Source organism: Buteo buteo, chromosome 13, assembly GCF_964188355.1.
Source record: "Buteo buteo chromosome 13, bButBut1.hap1.1, whole genome shotgun sequence".
NCBI lineage: Eukaryota > Metazoa > Chordata > Aves > Accipitriformes > Accipitridae > Buteo > Buteo buteo.
In genome coordinates, this window is record NC_134183.1 from 4,182,746 (window position 1) to 4,210,700 (window position 27,955).

Consider the following 27,955-nt stretch of genomic DNA (forward strand, 5'->3'; position numbering starts at 1 on the left):
GTTAATCACCCTATTAATGCCTATTTCTGGGCATGCCGCGAGTCAAGAGATTACAGCCTTTGAACGGCGGCTGGAGCGACTCTGGGCAAGCGCCGGCTCGTGGGAATCCAGAACAAACCGGGTGGGATGGGGCAGAAAGCTGAGCTCTGCCGGGCTCCGCTCTCGTTACGTGCATTAATAGCCTCCTCGCTACGCTACGGCTGACACAGCCCAGCAGCTGTCTGCGGCCGCCCCGCTCTCCCCGGGCGGCGCGGAGCTGACATTTGCCGACGTTCAGATGCGCCAGGATTTCGAGAGACCTCGCGAATCACCCGCCGCGCTCCGCCGGGAGCGCCGGTCCGGAGCGGGATGGACGAGAGCAAACCCCTGAAGGTCCGGCTGACGTTCTCCGTGATCCTGGTTGGCGTCTCGCTCCTGTTTGCAGCCGTAGTGACTGACCACTGGGCCGTGCTGAGCCCCAAAGTGGAGGAATATAATGCCACCTGCGAAGCGGCTCATTTCGGGCTATGGCGGCTCTGTACAAAGCGGATTTTTATGCGGGAGCAAGGTCCCAAAGAGAAGGGCTGTGGGCCGATAAGCCTGCCAGGAGGTAGGTGACCACCCACCGATGCACGGGAGAAAGCACCAGGGGGTCACGCCAGGCTTTGCTTAGGAGGTTGCAGGACGTGGCAGAAGGAAAAACAGGGTCCGCGTTCCCGTGGCACTTAATTTGGCGCGGGGCTGCATGGGGCTGTTTTCATGCTGGTCTGCAAACACGCCTCGTTGTCACCTCTCTTGCTGTAAGCGCGCGCTGTGTTGCCTCGCACGTCTGTGTGTGACCATATTGGAGTCTCCTGCGCAACAACGACGGTGGCAGGGAGAAGGGGAGGAGGATCGGACACGGTCCGATCGTAGAGGGAAATTGGGATGGAGGAGGTTTTGCTGGCATCAGCCAAGGGTCCCTCAGCACGAGGGCACGCTGACGGTAGCGGGCAAGAAAGAGGATTTATGGGTCCAGAATACATAGCTGGATCTGGAAATCCTAAAGATCCAGCTAGCTATGAAGGAACAGCCTGTTCACGGCTGGCATTAGGTTATCTCCAAGCTATTTCAGTAACAACCATTCCTCAGGGCAGGGAGGAACAGGGACCTGCAGTATGCTTTGCCAACTTCCAAAAAAAAAAAAAAAAAAAAGTCATAAACCGAGTTTGAAGCAATTTCTCAACGACTTAGTGAGCCTCCTCCCCTCTCGGCGGAGGCTGCCTGGTCCCACACGCGTCGCCACCACAGGCGCCTCCGGTGCAATCGATAGGGAGGGCAACGGGGGAGCGGGGACGGCTGCTTTCCGGGAAGACCGTTACATTCCCATGGTAAAAGGAGCTCATTATGTTTTTGCTGATCGCAAAGTCAGCAACATTCGCGCCATATGCACTAATACACTCCCTCCATGACCGAGCTCCGCTGCTTTTTTAGAAGGCTCATAGGGTACTGGATGCTTTCCAGAACAGAAATAACAGGATTGCCTTCACGTTAGGCTCGCTGCTTGAAATGAAATATATATGTTAACACATATTTGAAAATTTCCTGTGAAAAATCTTACTGCCTGGGCTTACTGTATATTCCCTGTATTACTGCAATTCTTTATCACTTTGGCAAAATTACGTGTTCTGAAGAGAGGAGCTCAACCTCAGCATTTGGATCTGCCTCTAACCAAATTTGGGAGTGTGTCATCTGTACACTTAATGTCTCTCATGAAGGTACTTACGAGCCTAGAAATATATTCCTCACTGTACACCTTTCCTCGCACGCAGAGGAAAACACCCACAAAATGAAAAACAATAGAAATTGGTGGATAAACATCCAAAATTGCACAACCGTGGGGTAAATATAAAAGTCATAAATATCCAGCTGTCTGCAAAAAGCAGATTCGCAGGCAGGGCAGCATGAAAGCAGCTACTATCTTTGACAGACATCAGCATGTGCTTGCACGGGCATTGAATCACGTCCCAGCGTTGCTGTTCTGGCGGGCACAGCAAATAACTGGGTGGTGATGGAGGGGCTGAGCCACCCGCCCCACCCCGGAGGTGGTTTTCCAGTTTTTAAAGGTATTTGGGAATTTGGATGACATCCTGTGTCGGAATCAGCATCCGAGGTTTCAAAGGGTGAAATTTGCACCTGGGTTATAATATAAATATTTTAATCCCCGTCTTACTGACGCGGGGAACACAGCGTGGGTCGGAGGGGGGAGAGCGCGGCCCCCGCGGATCTGGGCTGCTGAACGATGCTGCGTCCACACGGCTTGCGTTAGATTGATTTCACACTTCTGGTAAGAGATGTCAGCAGGGAAACACCAGGGTTGTGAAACCTGCAGCAGTCGAGAAAACGTGAATGAACAAACATGCAGTAAAAGAGCAGATGTGGGCACTGGTTTTCCTGAAAATCATGAGACATAACCAGACATTACTGCCAGGACTGGAAAAGAAACATAAGAATTTATCACTGCATTAATAACCATTTACCAGTCACTCCCTGAGGAGGAAATGGATGGCACGATTAACATTATTTATTAGGTTTTGAGCTCAGCACAGTGCAAAATGGGGAGGATGACTTGGCTCGCAGTCCACAAAGCAGGACTGTGATTTAGGCAGAGCTTTAAAATTTTACAGCGCTCTTCCGAGGATATTGACAAATTGGAAAGGGTTCAGCATCCTGCTGTAAGAAATAAAAAGATCAGGGAAATGGCTGTTAAAACCAGGCAAATTCAGATTAATACCGAGACATTTGTAGCTGTGGTCAGTGGGCACCGGGGCAGTTTACTACTGGCTGTAAACTGAGTTCACCTTCGCTGCCCGTAACTCCAGCGTAGGTGCTGCCCTACAAAGTGTGCTCTCGTGTGCCGGCACGCTGGGCAGCAGCAGCGGGGATGCTCTACAGCCTGCGTGTGCTGCCGGCAGGTTAGAGGTCCTTGTAAATATGGGAACCTGAGTTCAGGCAACCGGAGGAGGAAAAGCACTCGAGCAAATGGGTTATCAGCAGGGCTGTCTCATGCAAGAGACTCGCTCTGCAAGACCGGTATGAAATTAAATTGTTTGGAGACACCATCTCCAAAACTCCGTGTGTGTCAAAGGTTTTTCCCTGGCTTGCCAGCCAGGTCGGAGCCCAAGGTCTGTCCCCCTCCACCGCTCAGCCCTCACCTGAAAACCTCCTCTAATCTCAGCAGCAAGTCCTGCCTCCCAAACTTAACTCAAGCAGAATCCAGGTTTTTTTCTAACCATCCAGCCTGCCACAAAACCCCACACGCTAGTGTCCAGCTCAGGTTCAAGAGCAAGGTGGGGTCCAGCCCCTTCCCAGCCTGTCACCCCAACGCTCACAGGTGACAGCTGCCACCTCAAATTCTGCGTGGCCCGAACCTCTCGTGGCCTTTCTTGCCCTTTCTTCCCCCACGAGGTCTCCACGTTGCAGACCTCCAAGGTTCAACCGTAGTCCGATGGGATTGCACTTCCGACGGGATCCAGCCCTGTGGCAGTGAGCGGCAGGAGAGGTTGGGTCCTCACGGATAGAGGAAAGATGAATTGGCCCGTTTGCCCCCCGCAGAGCGGTCACCCAGGAACGGTGGGTTTGAAGGAAAGGGACCACGAGGGCTGTAAGTGTTGGCGACCTGGAAGGGGGAGGACACCGTGTGATAAACCACGTTACAACCCTGAAGTTCACGCGAGCCATAACGCACAAAGCCCCTGGACTGTTCCCATCAGCACGCTGAGGTGACCTCGTGGCACAGATAATGCAATCAGGGGTGGAGAGAAACAAAGATTACCACACAGTTTTCATCCATTATAAAACCCATTTTAAATCCTATCCATTATGTAAATGTAGTGTGACACAAATGGGCTTTTCTCTTATTCATGATGGCACCAGAGAGGTATTGAAGTTCCTCAGTTCTCTTGAATAACAGGGAGCCTTGTTGAAACAGATATTCCCAGCTCAGCAGAGCACTGAAGCATCTTTAAAACAATATATCATTTCACCAAAAACAATCTAGTTGTATTTTTCAGCAATAAATGCACTTGCCAAAAACATCTCCCCTAGAGCTAACCCACTTCTGTGATAATCCCATTCATCATACCTTGGCAGAGCTTTGCTATAAGCCATAAGACACAGAGGCAGCACTTTTCCTGCAGACAAGTCCATCTCTAAAAGAAGGTTTTGTGCGTTCCCTTGTGATGAGCCTTCATGGACCGGAGGGTGGACCGGGCTGGTCTGGTTCACTTGCAATGGACACGAAGCTGTGCTGTGTCCCCCATCACACCATGTCCAGATGGCTTCACCTGGGGCTTTGTACAGTCAACATGCCTGGGGACTCCTTTGAGTTCAGGCTTTTCAGATAATTAATTAAAAGCCAAACCAAACAATCCAAAATAAAGTGTCCCAGTTTCATCCCGTCTCCCTCCCCTTTACCACAGGAGTCAAAGGATCCCCAAACTGGGATCACCAGACACGATGCTCAGCCTCGGCCACCACTCGGTCGCTGGCAGAGGCACACAACCTCCAATCTGGGGTTCAAAATTTGTTATTTCAGTCATAGAGGTCTGAGTTCAAATGTTTCCTCCAGTCGTTTGCAAGGATAATAAAGAACAGGTCAGGAGATGCCAGAGCTGAACATTAGGCTAGTCTCCAGCAAGGAGAAGCTGCAGATGAAATAAAAGTCAGCTTATGAAATTAAGTAGATAAGACGGTCTCAAAGGAATCTTCCACTAACGGGCCCAAAAACGCTGCTTTACAATTGCCTATCTCCTGGGAGACAGAAAATAAATCCTCCTCGAATCAGTAACTCCAACATCTGCCATTTACATAACAGGAAAAAAACCCCACAAGAACCAACAGGTAACACACGCCAGTACCTTCTTGCTACTAGAAATTAATGCTGTAAATAACCACCAAAACGCACAACGTGCAGAAACCCTCAGTGCAGCCTGCATGGTCCTGCACCCGGGACCTGGCTCGGGCTTTTCCCCCAGGACCTGCGCTGGGGCAGCCTGTCCCAGCCTGGATGCTGGAGAGGACCACAAAGTCCTCCCAGATTTTCTCCCAGCATCTCCTGCAAACTGGTGCTAAAACTCTGTTAAGTAATGGACAAGAGATGCTGGTGTTAACCACGTGGCAACTCGCTGAGGGCAGTGCCTGCATTTTGTGCAATCTCGGCGCGATTTCCCGGTCTGATGGGAGTCCAACCTGGGGTGCAGGAGGGGTGCTGGGCAGGTGCTGAGCGTGTCCTCTCCAGCCCGGTTCAGCAGAATAGCGCAATCAGAGCTGGCGCTGCTCGACGCGTCTCTGCAATTGCACCCTTCCAGCCAAATTCCTGGCGAGCAACTGTTCTCCCAGCTCCGCACCCCTTCAAACCCTCAATTAAATCAGTTATAAATAGCGAGAACACCCTCCACCCTAACCCTGCTGCTGCCAAAGCTTCGAGTCAGCAGGTCCTCACCAGACCCTTCCCCATCCCGCTGAGATGCTGAGGCTGAAAGCCTCCTCTGTAGCTGTTGAGAGCAATGACATCGTTTCGCTGGCTGACTCCCACTAGGCTGAGTACGAAACGATACCATGGCCATCGAGAGACTCAGCTAAAACTTCCCTCCTCCCAGTATCCCCCTGCCCCACGATCTTGATCCCTGTTCACTTCATAACCACTCTATAAATACCCCATGTACCTGGCAGCATGCTCACTTTAAGTCCAGACAGAGGAACTTCATAAAGTTCCTGCTATCTAACTCTGCTAGCTTATCAAATTAACTTAATCGACCGGTCTGATGGGAGTAAAATTCGGTAAAGCCAGGTTGCGTGAGAGCCTCTTTGTCCTTGACGCGAATGGCTTTGTTCAGCCTTCCCTTCCCCGGACAACCGTTTGTGGCTTCCGATAGCTTTTGCCTTTTTTTATCGACAGCCAAAAAAAGGCCCTTAGCGCCCCTGTCGTAGCAGAACACCACGTGCTTTGCTGCGTTCCAGCAGCCCCATCTCTCGGACCCCCCCCATAGCATGGTGACACCCCCTCCCCACGCAGCAAACATCCCCACGGCTGCTCCCCACCACCAGCCGCTGCCACGCAGGGGTCTGCGAGCTGGAGGAGGGAAGAGCCAGGAGAAGGTGGATGCGGACACTCCATCCTCCCTTTTTGGAGCCCAAGCTCGCCCCAGGAGCGGCGACCCTCTTACGGCCGACGCCGCTACGGAGCGGTTTGGCGGTGGCGAGGGGAGGCGAGCCGAGATGCCAGCTCAGCTGCGGGCACGGCAGGTCTCATCGCCAGGAGATACAGGTACACGGAGAGGCAGAAACGCGTGACGGCCAAAGACAGAATGAGAGAAATGATCTGTAATTCGTAATTTTGATAGATGAGCAATCAGCGCGCAAAGCTCTTGGAGGGAGCAGCCCGCAAAAGGTATCGGGGGGCTTCAGCCTTGTCCGTGCTGGAGCTGGTGGTCTTGGCATGTTCGTGCCACTCATCTGCTCCCGAATAAAACAGATCCAACTCCAATTTCTCGGTATCACCAAGGGTAGGGAACCTTAAAATCATTGCAAATTTGATACATCAATAAAAAGCAAATTCAGTTTTACTACATTTTATCAGAAGTTTCCAAGCACACAAAATTAAATTTCCTTTTCTCTTTCAGAACACAACTGCTCCTACTTCAAGCACTTCACTCCAGGACAGAGCTCAGAGATATTTGAAGTAACCACCCAGAAAGGTAAGAATGATCCTGAAAAATATTTTCCTAACTGAGGTGCATACGAGATCTAAGGGAAAGGGGTTCCCAAAATGAGGGTTCAACCCTGGTGCCACTGAAAGCAGTAGAGGAATTTCTATCAGATACAACCAGCTGGGAAAAATGTAAAAAAAAATAAAAAAAATAAAAAAAAAATAATGCTCTGAACAAGGTCAAATGCCAACTTCCTGGGAAGAATAATTTTTATATACGATCACACTCATAAGTGTGATTTTACTTAAAGTTGTCCCACAAATATATAACAATGTCAATGCACATGAAAACTGCAAAAAGTCTTTTCAGCCTAAAAATTACTTTACAACATTGGCACTATCCGCAACACACTGAGCCTTTGCCATCAAAGGAAGAAGACATTAATAAAATCTAAATTAATAAATCCTACCCCAAGCAGAGTCTTGACCCTGAAAAGAAGTACAGAGACTCTGTGAAGACCATTAGGAATTTTATGCTTCATATTGATTTTATATGAAAGTCATGTAAAGAGCGGAGTGATCAATGGAAGGAAGGAACAGAGATCCTACAAAGACACACACACAGTCAGCGTTTACAAAGCATGGATTTTTGAAAACACTCTTTCACAGACAAATTCCCTGTTTCTAAGAAGTCCCTGATAAAGCCAAATATTTTTAGCACTCATGTAATGTGCTCCCCTCTCTTTCTTATCCTCTTATTAAGGACAAATTCCTTTCTAGTTTGCCACACAACATATTTTGCTGTAGAGTAAGTGAACCGATGATTACATTACACATATTAAACAATCTGCTTTGCTTCCTGTGGAAATTATAATGGTGGAAAACCCTGCACACAAGTTTTCTAAAAGAGCAGTTTCCTAAGACAGAAAAGACTGGGAATTTTAAGTGGCTAGAAAAGCATATATCTGAACTACCTGCTTTTGCTTGTTTATACTATCAGATCCAGCCATTTGATCTTAAAAATGCACCCAATAAAGCCTTAGTCATTTCAGAAAAAAAATCAGGAAGAATTTCTTTTCTTTGAAGCAAAAGAAAAAGCTTAAGCCCCAGCAAAAGATTTTACATTGAAACGAACTCTTTCAGGCAGTTCCAGCACATAGTAAAGGGAAACATTATTAAGGAAACATAATTAAGGAAATTATAATAAAACAGTGGTATGAAAAGCAATGAGAACAAAGACTGATCTGCTGTTCCCTTTCGCAGAAATAGCTACATTTTGATGGGAGCTAATTAGTAACAGGCAAAAAAATTCTTCATGATTTTGCCTGGGAGATATTTTTTTTTAAATGGCTTGAAAGGCAAATATCATCAGGCACTATGATGTTCACGCATGGCTACATGTGTTAAATATTAAACTAATCTGAAAACGAATGCAATATGTAAATGAAGGCCTGAATTATTCAATTAGCAATTTTTCCCCTCCATTCAGGCACTGAAGTGTGCTTCAGCTGGGGGAAGTGTCCAGCGCACATCTTAGCTGGCTTAGCAAAAACCACGACATTTTATGGAGGGTTTAATCCTATGCCCTGAAAAAGCTGGGTTTTCACAGAGCTGGAAATCATTGTCTTAAACAAAACAAAACAAAAAAAAAAAAGTACTATGCAAACACTTCACCTCTGGCCTCCTGCCTGCTTTGCCTGCTCAGATTTTGAGCCCCATGGAGCATACAGATGTCTTTCTGCATCGCTACAACATCGGCACCATGCACGGGGGCTTTGTCAGGGCTCTGCTACACAGAAGTGGAATAAAAATAGCCTAGAGCTGTCCATTTACTCTGAGAGCTGAGTGTGGAGTGATGGAAGAAACTAGAGTGTGGAGCCCAGTAAGGCTTCAACAATAACATCGATGCAGCAGAGCTAAAACCACTCCAGCCTAGAGCTTCATCTGACCAACAGAGGAGCCATTTGCTCTTTCTGTAAGCGTTCAGAAAGCGTTCCCTCTTCCTGCTCTGGTTTTATATCCTTCGCGTTCAAAAGGTACACGGCCAATACTTGCCGCTGCTTTTATTTGAGGGAAACACTCAATTCACCAAAGCCACCTCTCCACAGCAGCGAGGAGGATACATATTTCTCGGGGTGACCTACTGCAAAGTCACCTGACAGGAGCACGCTCAAAATTTGCATACATTTGCATTTTTTTTCGGTGTTTGTTTTGCTTTGGCAGAATACAGCATTTCAGCTGCAGCCATTGCCATCTTCAGTGTTGGCTTTGCAATCATCGGAACAATCTGCGTCCTCTTATCCTTCAGGAGGAAGATGGACTATCTGCTGAAGCCAGCATCCATGTTCTACACCTTCGCAGGTAGGAGGCTTGGTGCTCACATACTCGCACTCAATTCATGGGACAATGCAGAGAAATTTAGATAGAGCCTGGGAGGATGGAGACGCTTCTAAAAATGCCCCGAAAGTGGAGTTTTCTTCCTAGCCACAGTCAGACTGCAAGTCCCTCTGTGGTGCTCCAGCTGAACATGTCCTGCTTAGCAAGCATTACCCAGCAGCTTGTCCATGTTTTCTCCAAACACCTTTAGAAGGGGCATTTCTAGCATATTCAGTGCCAACCCCAGTCTAAGCCAGGTATATACACTATTCTGTCTCATTTATTAAGACTCAAACCAAAGAAACAGCTGATCCAGGCCCAAAACACACAGCTGTCTCCCAAAACCACGAAGACCGCATTTTTACACAAGCTCGTAATACCTTGACATATCACAGTGACTGAAAGACAGAGGTGCAAATTGCCACCTCAACAAAAAGCTTACTCAACCTTTGGAAAAGCTCCCTAGGGAATGCAATTACTCCTCCACCACTTTGAGTTTCCCACCCAAGCCTGCCTAAAAGATCACACTCAACAAGTCACCGGCTGACTTGGACGGCCTGCGGTAGAGCAGAGCTCTAAGCAGCTGCGAGCGTTGGTTCCTTCACACATCGAAGTCAGTGACTCACCTGTGAATCTCACTGCAATTCCTGTATGCAAAAAAGACAGATGAGGTGGTTAATTAAGGATGAAAAATTGACAGGTGGTTATTCAACCCACTGCTCCTATCTCCTCCAGGTCTCTGCATCATCATTTCTGTTGAAGTCATGAGACAATCTGTGAAGAGGATGATTGACAGCAAGGAGACAGTCTGGATTGAGTACAGTTACTCCTGGTCCTTCGCCTGTGCCTGCGCCTCCTTCGTCCTGCTCTTCATCTGCGGCATCGCCCTCCTCCTGATCGCGCTGCCTCGCTTCCCGCAGAACCCCTGGGAGACCTGCATGGATGCAGAACCGGAGCACTGATGTTCCCAGCACCCATGAAAAAATCTAGAAAGCCTTCTGAAAAGATTTGTATTTTGTAAAATGTCTGGGTCTCACTATACAATGTGCACTCCATTAACAAAGTCATTACTGAACCAAGGCATGTTCAATTGTAATTATTGTTTTCTCCCCCCCCCTTGTTGTTTTTTTTAAGAAAGCAGAAAGAGCGTTCAGCACCAGCACGGGTCATGGGTGAACGGCACTGCTCTGTGCCAATTTGGGGATACCCTGTGCTGATGCAGTTTGGGCAAAAATCTGTGAGTGAGACAGCTCGTGCCACAAAGACAGCTCGCTTAGGGAGATGATGTTGGGTGTAGATCCATGAGGGGTATCGGGCTTTTACACCTCACTTGGTCAAAGAGAGACAGTGAGAAATTTTAGCTCTGTGGGAAGGCTGTTTCCCCATTCATGCCGTACTTCCCTACCTCCCTAAGAAGGGTTAGCTCACCACTCTGGACTAAGTTGGAGATCCTTATGCTATTCTATTAAACTGTTAAAATTTGGGGGGGTGGAAAGACCAACAAAAAAAAAAAACAAAACTATTTTGCCTAGCATTGGGATAAAAATTTCTCCTACAATTTTATACCCTGCAGTTCCATTCTTTAGAATTAAGCATGAAAAACCCACAAGATATATTGGTTTTGTTCTGCTTAAACTTCGATGGCAAAGCCAAGAAGTACTGAACATTAAGAGCGATATTTTCCTTCAATAAAGAGCATAATCTTCCAGTACCATGATTTTCTGGAAAATGATTTTGATGGATGAATCACCTGGCCCATCAAATTCTGCTAGGTCCAGAATGACAGTGTAATTCTGGATGGTATTTACTGTACAGAGTTCTCATTTGTTCCTTGTGAATGGGCTTTTTAAGAATACCGCACTTTGCTCGCTGCATACGTGTATATAAAACCACATTTTAGGAAAAAATCCTTCGTAGCTGTGAAGAAGGAAAGACAGACTAAAACACCCAGGAGAGTCAGCCCTGAAAATACTACAAAAGTACATCGCTGCTTATGCATGCTTGAAGAAATGTACACCCGAGGCATCGCCGATGGGGGATGCTGCGGAGGCTGGGCGCGTTGCAGAGTCCTCGCAGGGCTCTTGCTGCGGCCGCCTGCAGCACTGGGGAGGGACTGGGGGTCCCCCAGTTCCATGTGCTCACCCAGCCCCTCCAGTCAAGCCCTTTGCACCATCACGGTCCTGCAGCACTAAGACATTAAGTGTCTTTTTTTTTTTTTTTTTTTTTTACAGTTCAGTTTGCAGATTCTGCTCAGCATTTCCCCCCCCAAGTAGGAAAACATATGTTTTACGTTGTGGTTTTTTCACCCGATAATTTAAAAAGCAGGAGAAAAGGAAACTGAAGTGTCCTTCCCTGCACGCCCAGCTATCCACAATTCTAAAGAAAACCAGAATTTGGAATGGAAACTTTCTGATAAATTCGAAGAGGTCTGAAATCATGACACGTTCAAGCATCCCTGTCCAGGCACGCTGAGCCCCAGCAGCCCCCAGTCAGACTCAGGCACGTCTCCATTTTCCCATCAGTAGAGTGGCAGTGAGAACAGAAGCCTTTTGTGAAGTTGCATTAATATTTTTTCAAGCTCTTTGAAGTTGAAAAGCACTACAAATAACACATATATTATGAAGTTTTGGGATAAAGCATTCATTGGTGCTCAGATCTGAGTTTGAGCTTGGGAACTCTGCCTGTCTCTCATCATGAGAGACAACTGCAAGTCTTCAAGTTGTCACTGAACCACTGTGAAATGCTAAATGGTTTCAAAATCTTATTTTTGGGTACAGAGCTGACATTCTTAATTTGCATTTTCATTGTTCGGGAAAACAGAGGCTAGTTTCTAGGGATCCTTTATACGCAACAACAGAAAGGAAAGTAGCTGGTGTGACCCCTGCGGTGGCTGATCCCAGGTTGGAATATCCAAACATACGCAACACAGATTAATCTAAGCAAAGCAGCCGGCAGGCACAAAGGCATTCCTAGCTCAGGCATCGTCATCAAAATGACCTCATCTTGGACGTGCAACGGGTTGAGGTAAGCGAGGTTTGGGGACATGGGTCTAAGCTCATCACCCCATGCTTTTCTGAAGCACCATCCCTCTCTTGCAATGCTTCTTCTGGGACAAAGTAATTTCTAGGTGGTTTCTTATCCTGATGGGCCCATTTGTTGTTCAGCCAAGGAGCTGCTTACTCCCTTTCACGATATTCAAGAGCAAAACGTACATATTTGAGATAAACAGATCCTGGAAGGTCTCACCCGTCTCATGCGCGCTCCCGCTTGTGTCAGGGCTGAATGGCTTCGTCCAAGCCCCAGTGAGGGCGATGGAAAGATTCCCAGTGAGTGCAGGGGTTTGGCCTGGATCCAGAGGTTTTACAGCCTCTCTGGACTCACTTTACTCATGAGGCAGAGAAAACACACAGCTCACAGCAGCGAGACCCTACATCCACAGACAGCAACTCGGGCAGCTGAGCTAGATGCCTCCTAAAGCTCTTAAACTCGCTGAGCTTTATTCTCTGTCTGCTCAAAGTTGAGGCTTTTTGATCATTTGCTACTTCATATGGTCCCTGGAAGACTGAGAAGCATGCGGATGACTTCATTTTCTTTTCCCAGGTATTAAGAAATGCTGATGAGGGACCCGTCCGTTAAATTGGTCATTGGTATTCACAGTAGGAAAGGCGCTGCTCCTACAGCAGGTTTGTTCTGCCATATCTAAATCTGTCTGCCAGGGAAGCCGCTAATGTTTTTTGAGAGAGTTAATGAAAGTAATTGGCCTTCATAAAGGAAAAGGAATATAATGTTGGGGGCAGGGGGAAGCTGTAAGCAGTTTCAGTTTTCATTCTCTCAACTGAGCAAATAGCATGGAATGGCCACCAAAACTTCAGGAACATAGCATGAAAATGTGAAAGAAATGTCCTCGCTGGCAGGGACTCATCAGAGAGAAACAGGGATGGGAACTCAGCTGCTACACAACCAACAGGAGCACACACGGGTTTGGGACACGGCCAAGGAACCGAGTGGGAAACATGCACCAGAGAGAAGAAAAGGCAAATTAATTTGCAGAACAAGGAACTCCCACCAGCCACCATGAAATCCTAAGCATTGTTCCTGCCACTACCAGACCCATGGAGACCTTTGGTCATGGATCCCTTGGGCAGATGCCATTTGGCACTCCACAAACCAACATCACTGGCTGTCCCCTCCTCACGGCACCCACACCAAGGTGCCCCGCGGCATTGCACATGAGAGGGTATTGCGAGATTTCGGTTGCTGAAGTCTGCCCACTGCACTGCAAAGCCCGAGTGTTAAATCACAGAGCCAACGCAACAGAAGACACGAAGTTTTTTTATGTTAAGAGTAAGATTTGCCGCTAGGCACAAGGCGCGGAGAGAATCTGTTTCCCTTATTTTTAAATGCTGTGTTGTGTGAATTTAATGTGCAGAAAAGGTGCCAGACTAACAACCCTAAAGAACAAAACGGCCTGTTTAGCAAGCAGCTAGCTGAGCTCTCCAAAGAGTTTATCTGCAAAGCGGTACCGCAGCAGTAACAACCCAGCCCCAGCCAGGCAGGGGACGAAGAACTCGCCCCGAGCTCGCAGGTCAGCCGGGTTTACAGCACGCAAGGGAGCACAGACGGGCACATGCGGCGAAGGTTTCATTCAGAAATCTTGGTACAAACCCCTACTCTTCCCTTAGTCCATGCCTGAAAAGGACCAGCGCGTTCACGATGCTCAGGTGTTCGACCACCTTGGCATGTAGTTTACAAAGGCACAGGTATACTTAGTTCTTTTTTTTTCCACTGATCCCCTTCCACTCTGTCACTTCCTTGTGGCCATCACCTCTTTTTTCTCCTTGCTTTGACAGTTATGGAAATGATTTCCAGAAAGTCCCAAAGATCTGAGAATTTTTCTCCCCCTGCAGTGAGATCCTTGGCCCTGCTGCAGACGGGCACTTTCTCTCCTGGGCTTGATAGCCCTTGAGGAACATACCTGATACAAGAGGTCACCAACATCGAGAGGTGGCTGTTCGCAGCGCTACATCCCGCCAGCCCCGGGGAGAGCCTTGGAGATTAACACCGAGCCCTTGGGCTCCATCCAGTGCGCTAAAGTCAGACATTTGCATGCCAGGAACCTGACCAATGTGCAGAAACTGTTCATAGAATAAACCTCAGTTTAACCTTCATTTAAAATAAGCTTCTACTTTCCATAGCGGCACAATGCCCCTTTGAATGTTGTATCACTTTTAAATCCTGGTGTATTAGGCTGCTCTGTACCATAAACTGCACACACAACAATAGGACTTGTTTTAAATGCACCCATTAAATTATTTAAATTATTTCCCCTTTCCATTATCACTAAGGGGCAGGAAAAGAGCATCACATCTTTGTTTTGACTGAAGTAGAAGATGAGATCGTTCTTGCTTTGTCATACTTGATCGATGTTCTAGCTCCACTGAAGCTATTGAACATAAATTCAAGCCATACAGACATCACATATGCATCTAGACACCGAGCTGCTTTTCTGCCTTCTACAAAGAAATGCTGAGAAGGGAATAAACTGATTTCTGGCCTACTTTCTTTTTAATAGAACCAGCAGCGCAAGTCTGTTTTGGTATGGCTGCACCCCAGGGCGCCGGTTCAGCTTTGTGCCCACTACCACTGGTCTCGCGGAGAACACCGCGACGGCTTTACAGCTGGGCTCGTCAAAGTATTTGCCCTTCAGGAGGGAGCAAGTCTTACGGAAAATGGACTGACAACATCTTCTAACTAGGCTTGGGTAATTCAGATCACAGAGCGTTTTCTGTAATTTATCAGAAGCATCTATTAAACCTTAATGAGGTAAAAACTTTTCAACATTTCTCAACTACAGCTGAAGTTGCCAAAAAAACCCCCACGCCGAACTGACATTTCTATCGCATTTGCTGTAAATCCTTTTATTTGTTTTGAATGAAAGGGAAAAAAAAAATTAGAATTATTCAATTCTTGCTCCCTGACACAACTAACAAAAAGATACTGGCACAAGTATTGCTATGCCAACAGAAATAGCCCATATTTCTTGCCAAGGAATATGATGTGCAGATTTTTATAGGCACCATAGATCATCACCATCCGTCTTGACAAGTTAATTGTCTGCAGTTTTTTCTAGGAAAACAAAACTTAAAAAACTAACAAAACAAATTAAATTAGTTGAACTATGATATGGGCAGAGCATAAAGCATCATGGGTTTATTGCTCTGGAAATGTGCGGATTCCGATATGCTTGAGTTCACTCCAAAAAGAAAATTTAGAGTGGTCAAAGACACTGCTCTCCGTCCTGCTTATAGCAGCAATGTTACATACATAGCAAAAGAACTGCTTACGGAGCATGATCTCTGCAAAAAAAACCCCAGCTGAACTTGACAAATCTGGGAACAAAACATTAATTAATCAAAGTAGGGAATAGTACTCACAGGGTTTGTAAAGTCCATGGCAGTAATCACATACTGCTAAGGGTCAGTAACGCCATAGCTGAAGTCAACAGCGGTATTCACATACTGCTAAGGGTCAGTAATGCCACAGCCCATACAATTAAGTAAAACAGTACAAATTATACTAGATGACAACTTCCAGAAGAAAATATGGATGCAAGGACTTTGGTTCTAACTAGCCAGCTTTTATGCATAAAAGCTATTTATTACCTGTACTGTGGGAACACTTAAGGCTGCCATTTGAATAGCAGCTAAGCATTATAAAGGTTGAAGATTTATGCTACACAGAATGGAGAAGGGAATTGTCCCTATCACACACTCTTGGTTACGAGCAGCTCGACGCTGTGGACAGATCCGAGAACGCATCCCCAGGTGGATCCACCGCACGTAAGTGTTGTACCGAGAAGGGAGACCAGCACCTTGCAGAAGAGCCTGTCACAGCCAGAGAACTAAGGTACCTCGAAAGCTCTGCCCGAGACCCTGGTGCAGCGGAGCTCTTCTCTGAAACAGGGCGATGCCTGCAGGCAGGAAAGGCAGGAGCAAACCCGGCACACTGGGGACAAGCACGTTCATATCCCACGCCATAACAAACTCTACCCAGGACACCAAAGGGAAGTACTATACCCTCAAAAGGTGTAAACGTTATTTCAGAATCCTTCTCCAAGTTACCTCAGCGCTCATGGAAGTAAGCAGCATCTCCTCCGGTGTCTTTTTCTGACTTAGTAAGGCCAAGTTTACAAGCTCGCAGTTTCCTAAGAATTCAGTCTTCAAATATATACAAGGAAACCTACCACCTGCATTCACTAAGAAACTTTTTAAAGGGTAGAAGCTCTATTTGAAATGCAAAAAAAAGTTTAATTTTTTAGAGTCCAAATAATTTTTTTAAATCTTTCTCTCAATTCTTTATTAGTTCTTAAACACCACACTGACAACCTCCCATGAGACATCCAGATTTTTCTCATGAAAAACTGGAATTAAAGAAAATAAAACCAGAATTTATTCTTAATATTCAATACAAGCTTCTAAATTTAGATCTGGATTACCTTGTAATTTAAATTTTCCACAAACAATGGTGGTTTATTCCTGGACAAGGAGCATGGGATTTGGCACCAATTGTATTTTTAAGTATAAAAAAGTCAAGGAGCCAAATACTCAATTGATGTATATGCCCAAGCCTCCATTAGTTTCCTCCGAGTTGAGACAATTTATGCAAACCAAACTCCTAATTTTGAATTTTCACTGTAACTGCAACAGCTCCATATATTTACAAGGTGGCCCAAGCCAGTGCCTGCTGGAGCCATCTGTAAGGCTTAACTTGATTTCAATAAGAGTTCGATTAAAGCCCTAGAAGAGTTTACAATACAGTTTGGGTTTTTGGGTTTTTTAACATCTATGACTTCAAATTAACATTGGATGATTTGCTCTAAAAACAAAAGATTCCACTCAGGGCTATACAGAAGACATTCCAAAATAAATAATCTTTTGGAAAAAAATTAACTCTAAGAAATGTAACTGATTCATGCTAAACATGTCCAAAGCTGATAGTCAGCAGTTCTCTACCATACCATCCTCAAACTCCAGGGTGAGAGCACTTATGAAAATTTATAACCAAAACCAGCAGGGATTTTCATAAAGTTACAGAAGTGAAATTGTAAGTCAGAGAGAAAATGCTCCTTTAACCATAATATTTTCAGTGTAAATAAAATGCCAGCATAAAACAGAATAAATTGTGGTGAGATGTGACCACCTCCCCCTTAACTAATTGACAGATAGCAGTAAATTAACAAGTGATGTTTATTAGTTTAATATTCAAATATGGTGAACAGAATCAAAAGACTGCTCCATATAAATGAGTGATTTTGAAACCCCTGAAATTACAATGCCGACTCGGCGAAGTGAAGTGCATTTGAACCCTACCTCTCCTCTGTCATAGCCTTGCACATCTCATCAAGAACTCTTCACAGACTACAACATTCAGGCACACAGATTCTTCTTCTCTCAGAGCAGTGCCAGGTGCTCTGTGGAGGAGAACTGGCACAGTTCTGCTGAAATAAAAAGACTGAGGCTAACTTACACTGAGCACACGCCCGGCCCTTGCAAATGAATTTCCCATGGACCTATTTCTGCAGCCGTCAGCTCGGCAAAAAACCATTTAACAGTATTTTTGCTTGATTCAAGGTTGCAGAATTTGGCCTCTACTCATTTTTGGGTCCTCTTGATTTGATGCCATATGCTGAAGTGCTAAGCATAACTTGGCAGGGGCTTTCCCCTCCCCCAGCATCTTTTGTTTGGTATAGACATTAGGAAATAAATTAATGAGTTATGCATGCTTTTCTTTACAGCAAAAAGAAGGAAAAAGTTTTTCAGATAAATTTCTGAATCATAAACCAGCAAAGATTTATAATAAAAAATTTATATGCAAACCTCTGCAGTGTACTGAGTTTAAATCAACCCCATGACATAAAGACCTTTGCCTTAAAACATGAAGTCAAATGCAAAAAAACCCTGATTGTAACCAGAGCAAAAATCTGATTGAATACAGCAGCAGCCACTGCTCATTAGTAAGGTGTCCCATGGACAGCTGTAAGAAGTCTGAAATCACCCCACACCGCTCTCAAATTTTAATTCTTGTATGTAATAAGCGGAAGAATACTGCGACTATACCCAGCTCAGTCCCTGTAAAATATTTAAAGTTATTTCAAGTGTAAAAGGAGGACTAGTTATCTGGAGGAACTACACAAACACCCTCTCTATCTCCCCAGCTGCAAAAGTGTGAACAGTGTGCAAGACCAGAAACCTTCATGGACAAAGTTTATCTTCTGAGTTTTCATTCACACTTGTTTCTTTAATTTTTAAATAGCCCATAATTTCAATTTTTTTTTTTCCAGTTTGTATTCCTAAAGGGCCAGGTTTGTGGAGAACTTAGCAGAACTCATAGAGATAAATGACCTGGTAACCATTCTTATCCCCAAAAGATTTAGATTAATTTGGATACAGCTTTGACAAACATTAAATCTCTTCTTTAATGATGTTCCTCAAACAAAACAGTTAGCAAAATATCTGAATTTCCTTGTATAATGTCACATTTTAATGTAAACATCAAATAATGTACCAAAAGTTTTACCGGGGGGGAAAAAAAAAAAAAAAAAAATTAAAGCGGCACAATTCTTTATACCACTGGAGAAGGGGGAGGAAAAAGCCAGATTACAAACATTTACACATGCATAGTGGAAAAAAAATTAAACAAACAAACAAAAAAGTATTTTACTAAATTCACGCATTTTTTTTAAAATAGTTATTAAATCTACTAAGCACCAACATACCTAAAAATTTATTTTCAGCTTCATGATTCATTTAAAAAACCTATCAAATTAACTTTTCAAACAAGCTTATATTACTAGCTTGTCCAAAAATAAAATGTAGAGTTTTTTATTTTTTTGTTTTTTGTTTTTGTTTTTTTTTTGGGGGGGGGGGGTGTTTTTTTTTGTTTTGTTTTGTTTTTTGTTTTTTTGTGGGTTTTTTTAATTGTTTTTTTTTTTTAAAGTATACCAATACTTTTTATCTGAATGTTTCCAAACAATGGCATAGGTGTCTGCAAAGAATGCCTTTACTTTACCCTACAGTGGATGGAAAATACAATACCACATCATACAGAATCTAAAACTATAAAAGTCTGAGAATGCAGCATCCCTTCACAAAAAAGCTGATAAAACTGAAAGTATTTAGAAGATGCTGCACCTTTATTAAAAAAAAAAAAATTAAATGAATTTAAGCAGAAATAACATACATTTTTACATTAACTGGCCATTTCTGGTACAGAAACCCAGCATAGTATGCTAATGTTATTGAATAAATGTAAATGCTACTTACATTCTTCTTAAATACAATTTAGACAAACTTTTTTTTTCCTTTTTTTCTTTTTTCTTTTTTTTTTTTCCTTTTTAAAGTTGTACAGGTAACCTCTCAGCTGCTAGTTTAATGCAACATATCATTAACATTACACAAATTAAAAAATAACATGTGTGTGTTTTCCTACAGAAAAGCTTCCAAAAAACCGACCCACATCAAAAAATGCAAAATAATGGAATATAATTAAAAAAATTAGTTGCAAGTCTAGCAGCAAAGCAATTAAGTGAGGATATATTTACTAATATAAACAAAGGGAATATTTGCAACTACAGGTGAAGCCCCAACTATCTTAGATCTACTGACACAAATAAAAATTAAATTCTCTCTAAAAAAAATAATCTGATTATTTAAAATAGGAGTAAAAGCCATTGCTACCTGATGAACTACCTAGGCTAAGTTCCTGAAACAAAGACAAAGGGTCGCTATTCTTTTTTGTCTGCTCAGGAGGAGGTTTGGGCTTTGGCGGAGCCCGCAGAGCACTTGCGTAGGACATGACAGGCTTGCTCCCACCAGCGTTCTGCTGGCTGTTGCTGTTCGACTCGACGATCTGCTTGTTGGGCATGAGAGGTGGGAACTGGCCAAGATGTTGTAGTACGCTGTAGTTGAAGGAATTGGATAGCTGTATGTTCTCGGCCTTCAGGTGTTCCTCTGGGGGCTTGACCGTCTTCGGTGGAGCTGTGGAAGGAGCAACCAGAGTTTGTCTAAATGAACAGCTCTGACTTAGGAAATCTGTCTATAGTAACCTCAAAGCAAGTCCTGAGGGGTACTGAAACTACTTCTCGTAACCTTCCCCCACCCAATTTTCTGTGTTTAGTCACTCTGGGTCCTAGGAAATTTCCTATTATTAAGTTATCTAGCTTCATTTCCAGCTACTGGATCTTGTATTATCCTTGTCAGCAATGCCAAGAACACTGACATTATTAAACGTATTCTCCATGTGCGCATACCTACAGAGTTCGTAACACTGAACCTGCAATTCTGCACAGGCGGATTTAGCAGATACACTGAAGGTAAGCTGCTTCAGAATGGGATATACTCTAATTTAAACACTTTATCCACTGAGACAGCACAAAGAGTATTTCATTCTTCTTGCTTTATAGCTTAATAGGCTAAAATTAAAATTTACAGCACCATATATAATTCATTCTCAAACAGCAATTCAGACTCTTGAATGCCAACCAACTAATCATTGATATTTTAGTCTGAATGCATTCCTGCTAATTGATATGTTCTTGCTCCACATTTAACAACTCCTATAACTACCAGAAAAAATGGTGCTTTAAACCATAGGTATAAAACCGCTTTCAAGTGAATTTCCTGAATCCTAAGGAGGTATCTTACTTTTGTCTGGAGAATTCTGCTGTTGTCTTACATAGCTAGAGAAACTTTACACTGAAATGCAGGTATACGTTCTATCTAAAATAGGCAAGGAGTTAGGCAACAGATATATTCTGTAATTATTTCAATCTTTAAATGTATAATGTTATTTTTAAAGTGCACATACAAAAATGTACCATCAAATGAGTACAAAAGTAGAAAAACATAAAGTATAAAAACATAAAGTATATAGTTAAGTTTCTTACTGGAAGGGTCACAGACAGGCTTTTGGTTTTGATAAAGTACACTGGGGGCAGGGGGGGCGGTGGTGCAAAATCCAACCGGTAGAAGAATGAATATGGAAAGAACATAAGCAAAACAGTTTCGCTAGGGTTGTTACGATTAAAAAAACCACACTAGAACACAAGCAAAAAAAGCCTCCCAAAAATAACTGTAGCACTCGAGAGAAGTAATGAAAAGCAGGGCCAGAGGTGAAAGCTATGTGTGGTCGAGGTGTCTACCAGAAGAAAAAATATGAAATAAACACCTTGAGCAAGAACTTAAATAATTTTCCTTCTATCAACAGAAAAAGCAATGCAAATCAAGTCTTCAGATTGCAATTTTGGAAAGTGCCTGCGCATAACAACACTGAGCAATTCACAGCAGCTCTCCCTGCACTCCATAAATCCACGTTGATATAACCCAATACTTGTGCCGCAGCCACTTCTGATGTACAGGAAATATAAGCCCTTGAACGGTCTGGTGTCATGATTGCTCACTCTCAGGCAATGAATACAGGCACAGGACTAGTTCATAGCATCTCATTTTCATGGGTTTTTATTTCATGGATAAAAATCAATAGTAACCAGAAACACTGAAGTTACTGGTCATTAACCCTTAGCACTATAAAACGCATTTGGGCTTTAAATATGATCATCATAGCCAGTGAGCTGTAAATGCAGAAAAGCACAGCAGCCATAAAAATGGAGATTTGTTTGCATGAACTATTAGATACAGGGCAATGTTGCGTATACATTTATTTACAAAACAGAAACCATGCTTAACTACAATAAAAAATATTTTCATAGCAAATGCAGATACTAGTCAAAACTTGCCCCCTTCATTCAGGATTTACTATTTGACAGCAAATGTACAGATATGGTCCTTTTTACATACACGCATTTCCTCTGAGGATTTTACTCACATGTTCTTAACCTCTACATTAAAGCAAAGAAATGTGGTATCAGCTGATCCCAATGTAATTTTGCCAGGGCTCCTGAGCTCCTATTAGATAACCACAGAGTCTAGAGAGCAACTTCAGAGATTAATGCCACTCCTGATGACACATAATATCATGCATTCAGCTCCTTGATTTTCAGTAAAAATATAAATAGATTGAAGGAGGTGCCCAGAACTTGAAGGTTTGAACTTAGCACAAAAGGTGCTGCCATAAGTATGGTTTTGTAAAATAACATTTTCATGCTTTGTAAATGAAAATGCACATTAGGAACTTAACTCTTAAGTGCTGTCGGTGATATAAACTGCTTTGTTTCCATTCAGTCTACACTGCATGTTTCTACTTCACAATTACTATATATCAGGTTTATAAAATTTGTCCAAAAGCAATTAGATCTTTTAAGGGCAATAAAACCAGCTTATAAATATTTTTTCACATTATTAAATGTTTTTAATATTTGCACTGGATGATTGTTTATATTTTTATTAATTTTATTTTAATTATCCTTGGAGATCCTTAAAGCAAAATCATGGAGAAAAAACTGTACTATCCTGGTAATTTTGTTTTTCACAAACATTAAAATATGGAGAACAGAAGAATAGCTGCACTGCTCCAACACCCTACTTGCAGCTTTTTTTAATCACTGAAAAGTTAATTTAGTTTCTCTCTGCTAAATCAATCAGCAGAGAGATTGCTACTACCACCAGGGAAGCCAGGTTCCAGTGTGATTCTTCCACGGTGAGAGTTTAAACTTCATCATTACTTTGATGAAGTACCAGAATTTACTAGGAAATACACTGAGATTACTAATTCAGTTTATGTTGTTTCTCCCCCAGACAGTAATATCAACAAGAAATATCAAGGATCCTGAAAACAAATAATCTATCTTGCAAATAAATCCCACCAGTTACCTTAGCTACTTTTAGCAAAAACTCAGTTGCGCTTGAAACCACTGTAACAGAATACGTGGGTTTACTAGAACTTTTGTGAGAAGACTAAGCAGTGTTGCTTTTTGTAGACGAGGAATACTCAACAGTATTCTTCCTTGGACATCAGCAATGTAACCGAATGTGAACAAGATAGCACATGGAAACGGGATTATTCTAAGCAAACCTTTAACTACTAAAACAATATTTCAAAAAATCTTTGCTTAAATTAGTTTCAGGATTTGAAGAGACAGCAGAAAACATTTTGTGAAAAAAAAAAAAAAACCAAACCAAAACCACCAACAACAAAAAACCAAAACCCAAAAAAACCCAAACACAACCAACAACCAACCAACCCCTTCATCTAGACTTGCTCACTCCAGCCTAAATAGTCTACTTCATGAAGCAGACAGAGAAGCAGAGAAGCAAACATCACGTCTGTACCTACCTAACAACTCCCGGGGTGGAACTGCTCTGTTGGCTCCATTGCATGGAATGTTTGGGTATGGGGCAGAGGAGGAGGAGTTTATCCACAACTCAGGTGATGAATAGTTGAAAGATGACTGGTTACTGTGGTCCTGAAGCTCTTTACACTGACCAAGACTGTCTTGAGGAGTGCTTAATTCTTCAGAACAAGCCTGGACTGAACTAGAGGAAATTCTTCTTTGGTACAACGGCCTGCCTGGTCCTCTTGGTTCATACTGTGAACAAAAAAACAAAACAAAAAAAAGAGGCCTTTTGCTCCTTTTATTCAACTGCATGTATCAAATACCATTTTTCCATCCAATTTTTTTCCCTGCAATGCCTTGCAAATAAAAAAAGAAGTCCCTTGCATTTAGAAAAAAAAAATCTAATACATTTCAAGTCATATGTTGTATATTGCAGTCACTGATAATGTATTTTAATCACACAAACCAGACGCAGAATTTTAAAGGAAGTGCAAGAAGTGTCAACTGAGATTCCTTAATTTTTCTCAACCTTTACATCTCACACTCCTACATGGGAGATGTATCACATAGTGAGGAGGAAGATACCCAGCATTTACAAATGAAGCAAAGGAAGCAGAGAAACATACAAGAGCAAGAGAAAATGTTCAATTACAATGTAGAGAGGAAAAAAATGGCTTTCAGTTTCGAAGGACAAATAAGTGACTTGTATACCAGGATCTGGGGAAGCCTGATACATTTGTATACTGGATTTTGTGTACATACACACAAAACAGGAAAAATAATGCAGAGAATTTATCTGAAACCACAGAAATTACTTGCTTCCAAAACCCCTGTACATCATGTACATGAAAATGGCAGGAGGTCCATTAGTTAACCTGTTGGCTTGAAGAGTTCAGATTTAAGGACATGCTAAACTTTCTCAAGATTCAAAGTAAGTCTATCGTATTACGGTTTATATATTTTTTTAAAAATAAACACAGTATTTGCTCCCTTCTGCACTGTACTAACAAGAGCACAAATAACAGAAAAGTTGTAGAAGTAAATCTATATCTGGTAAAGGGAAAAGTAAACATCCTAATGAAATGTCATAAAAAATTAGCTAAATGAACGTCAAATAACTTGCTTGCAATGCCCCAATATTGTTACTATATCATCTACAAAACGTAGACAGGGGAAAAAAAGAGTGCATGAAAGAAAACTGTAATATCTCATTATAGCCACCACACTATTATGATATATCAATGGAACAGCACTTAGATATCCTGTCACTCTACTCTCTTGAGGATCTTCTTCAACAACAAAAACAACAAAATTCAGAAATTACTGCCTGAATCACAACCAAAAGTATATTTTTTATTGAGTTTAATGGGCAATTTTGGTAAGCAATCAGGAAGTTATCAAAGTTGTGGACACTTGCAAGTCGAGGACCAGACAGAATAACTTAAGCATTCCCTTTGATATGCAGTTCAAATCTGGTTTGACTAAACACATGCAAAAGCTTTCAAGTATCAAGTCCATGAACAGTTATAAATGGTGATTGAGAAAAAAGTTTAGTAAGGATACTAAAAGTCATTACATCTCCCCTGATACCCGCCTTATATGAGGGATCTCTGTTAAAAATACACCTAAAACTGCTTTTTTTTTTTTGCATTTCTTTGTGTATTCAGTCCTACCTACCAGCTGAACCAGCAGTCTTGGAAACTTTACAAGCAAGTCTCTGTCTTGTAACACTTTCACTGTATTTGGCACTTCTGTCACATATTTTGAAAGGAAGAAGAAATAAGAACTAAAATGAATTTGCACTAATTACATAAAGGCTCACTCTACTTGTCTTCAGATAGCTGGAGCTGTCACAAACTCTGTAGGAATATTTATTAGTTTATTACTGCTGAAAAGCCATTGTTCCTATGTCCCGCTGCACTGACAGCATTAACTGTTGTCACAAAGTACTAGATTTTATACAAGGTGGTATGGCTTAATGGACCGAGACATAGAATTTCTAAATGTCTATAAAACCAAACCTTACTACAGCTCTAGCCGGGCCTGAGGACTCCATTAACCTCTCTGGATCCATATAAGACAGAAACTTGTAAAATGCACTGGAATTCAATTTTAGTTATTTTGCTCAGGCACATAAACTAAGTATTTTCCATTTTTAGAAGTCGAAAGACAATTAAATATGTATTATGTGGGATAGATATGAGCAGGGATACCCCCACAGCTTCTATAAAAACCTTGACAGAAATGCATCACAGAACAAGCCACTTAACTTTATGTACAAATATTGGATTACACACAGTCAGTGCAAGATTATCTGAGAATATTAATTCTGACATTCCTGGAATACAACCTGGCTCCAGCATACTCCATGTCTACATATCATACACTCCTTAGCACTCCAGATTCCAACAGGGATTAAAAAATCCTGCTCAAAATATGACCTGTCCTAGCTATACGTTCTTGCATAGTCTGCATCCCATAACACACACCCTTAAGAGTCCAGAATAAAAAAGATCGAGAGGGACAGAGCTAGCTCTGGTGTTGGCAGGACTTGCGCTGGACCCAGATTCATGCAGCACAGCTGGATATCTCTGCACTGATTTCCAACAGTTTGAGCCCCCAAAAAACACAGCATGGCTTTACACAGAATTATCTCAGGCCAGCTGGGATTTATTAAATCAGGTTTTGCACCCTGTTGAAACAACTGTACTGCTCTGGTCTCAAGTTCGTACGAACAGTAACTCAACCATATTCAGTTTAATACTGAGCCAACTGGCTGGCTTATTCAAGCTGACTTTCCAGAGAGTCATTTCATGAGTTTTCACCTGGGGTACGGTTAATTTGCACTCCAGATAAATGGCATACAGATAATAGGGCAATGATTGCAAGAAAACTCAGAGCAACGTTCAAAAAGCCAAGACCTCCTGTTTAGTACAGAAAATGTTATACCTGCAGTGATGAGAACCACGAATACGCACAGGATGAACAGTGAAGATGTAGAGAAAATTTTTACCTCACAGAAATTCCCAGTGTGAGCTTTTAATACATGAGGTATTTTGCACTCATAACCACTTCAAAATAAAATTTGATATTAAAATGACATGACAGTTGCATATGCAGACAAAAATGCCTACCTCTTCTAAGCTGTGGAGCGAAGAAGCAGATACTGCTCGAGATGCGAGTGGATGAAATGGCTCCTGACCGACTGCATGCTGATGATTCTGTATTTGTATAAAAGGGTTTTGTTGCGACCTATGGGGCAATGGAGGTATACCATAATGAAAGCCCTGCCCCATAAGGTGATTCTGCTGTAGGTTAGCATAAGTCCATGATCCATCAGGTTGCAGGTATTTCAAGGGAGATGGGGTTATATGTTCAGATGGCATTGAGAAAGGGGGATTGTATATTTGGGGTAAATGCTGCTGAAATGCTGGGTTACTGGGTATTTCAATGTCTCTGTTGTTTTCAGTAAAGTTAGGAAAGTGACCACTGTGGTTAGAGTTGCAGGAAGGAGAAGGGAGTGCTGGTGGGCTTCTGGGCTGAACTTGTCTGTATTGCAACAGTCTTGACTGAGGGGGTGGCATTTCAGCTAAGTCCCGACTTTCACTTTGATCACGGTGTGACAGTTCTCTGAGCAAATCCTGGAATCTGTATTGACAGAACAAATGTATCAAGAAAAAAAAAAAAATGTTTTGCTGAAATCCCACTCTTTTTGAGGTGGAGAAAACTCAAAGCACAAAACACTGAATTTAAATATACTCATCTTTGCGCTTACTGACCCTAACTTCAAAGGATATGACTGTGAGCAATCAGAAATTAGGCACAAGAGGATTAGTTGGATGAAATACCTACCTGAATCATCTCAAAGTTTTAATAACTCTTGAGATTTCCTTTTCAGTCAGAAGAATAAATTTTTGTTATCTCTTAAGAGACAACTAAGGTAAGGATTTCCTGCTTTATTATACAAAGTAAAAAACTTCACAGAGTTAAAGAAAATTTTAACCCCTTAAAAGGCAAAACCCAGAACAATCGGAGATTCCCCTCACTTGCACAATATACTTCCAAATTTCTTCAAAAGGTCAAGAATACTCAATTCAGCACTTCACAGAGTCAGATAAGAGAGCATTTAGATGCTTTTCCCATGGCTATAAAAAATCAGATGGAAAATAAAGCATAGTGGGAGATGACAGTAAACAGAGGCAATTTAAAAATCCAGCCTTTACAATATACATGATTAAAGCTGATGACCACTGGAACCATTTTTCTGTTTATATTCAATAGCTTCCTTTCTTGCCCCCTAATGCTCCGTCTCAAATATAAGCTTTTTTTTTTTTAATCTGCTTTTAAAAGCAAAGACTTTTTGAAAAGGAAGAAAAATTTTGGTTTTATTGGGAGCAGTGTTTGGGGAGGGGTTGGTTTGTTTCTTTTCAAGCACATAAATCTGAGACTGCTAATTCAATTTGAAGAATTTACAACTTAAATAGGCCTTAACTACACTCAGACACCTCTTTTATAAATACAAGGTTGTTACTCTCTACCCATTCCTTATTCCATAAATACAGCACTGAAAAGCTCCATAAAAGTATTTTTTCCACTACAGCTTTACTACCCAATATACTAAC

The 27,955-nt window shown here is 42.5% G+C and overlaps 2 protein-coding genes across 6 annotated transcripts in view; one reads left to right on the plus strand and one right to left on the minus strand.

Annotated features, from left to right (window-relative positions):
- Positions 1 to 138: 138 nt before the first annotated feature.
- Positions 139 to 10,757, plus strand: CACNG1 (calcium voltage-gated channel auxiliary subunit gamma 1). Its single transcript, XM_075044253.1, has 4 exons — positions 139 to 589; positions 6,642 to 6,716; positions 8,891 to 9,028; positions 9,779 to 10,757. Exons 1-4 carry the CDS (start codon positions 349 to 351, stop codon positions 10,003 to 10,005), a joined length of 681 nt encoding a protein of 226 aa, XP_074900354.1. The 5' UTR covers positions 139 to 348; the 3' UTR covers positions 10,006 to 10,757.
- Positions 10,758 to 16,382: 5,625 nt separating this feature from the next.
- Positions 16,383 to 27,955, minus strand: part of HELZ (helicase with zinc finger) — a 93,235-nt gene continuing 81,662 nt past the window's right edge. For all 5 annotated transcript variants that reach the window (XM_075044256.1, XM_075044258.1, XM_075044257.1 and 2 more), the window contains 3 exons: positions 26,468 to 26,981; positions 23,333 to 23,585; positions 16,383 to 20,079 (listed from right to left, as the gene is read on the minus strand). In XM_075044256.1, coding sequence (XP_074900357.1) covers positions 19,748 to 20,079; positions 23,333 to 23,585; positions 26,468 to 26,981 — 1,099 coding nt within the window. In that variant the 3' untranslated portion in view covers positions 16,383 to 19,747. The remainder of the gene's footprint in view (positions 20,080 to 23,332; positions 23,586 to 26,467; positions 26,982 to 27,955) is intronic.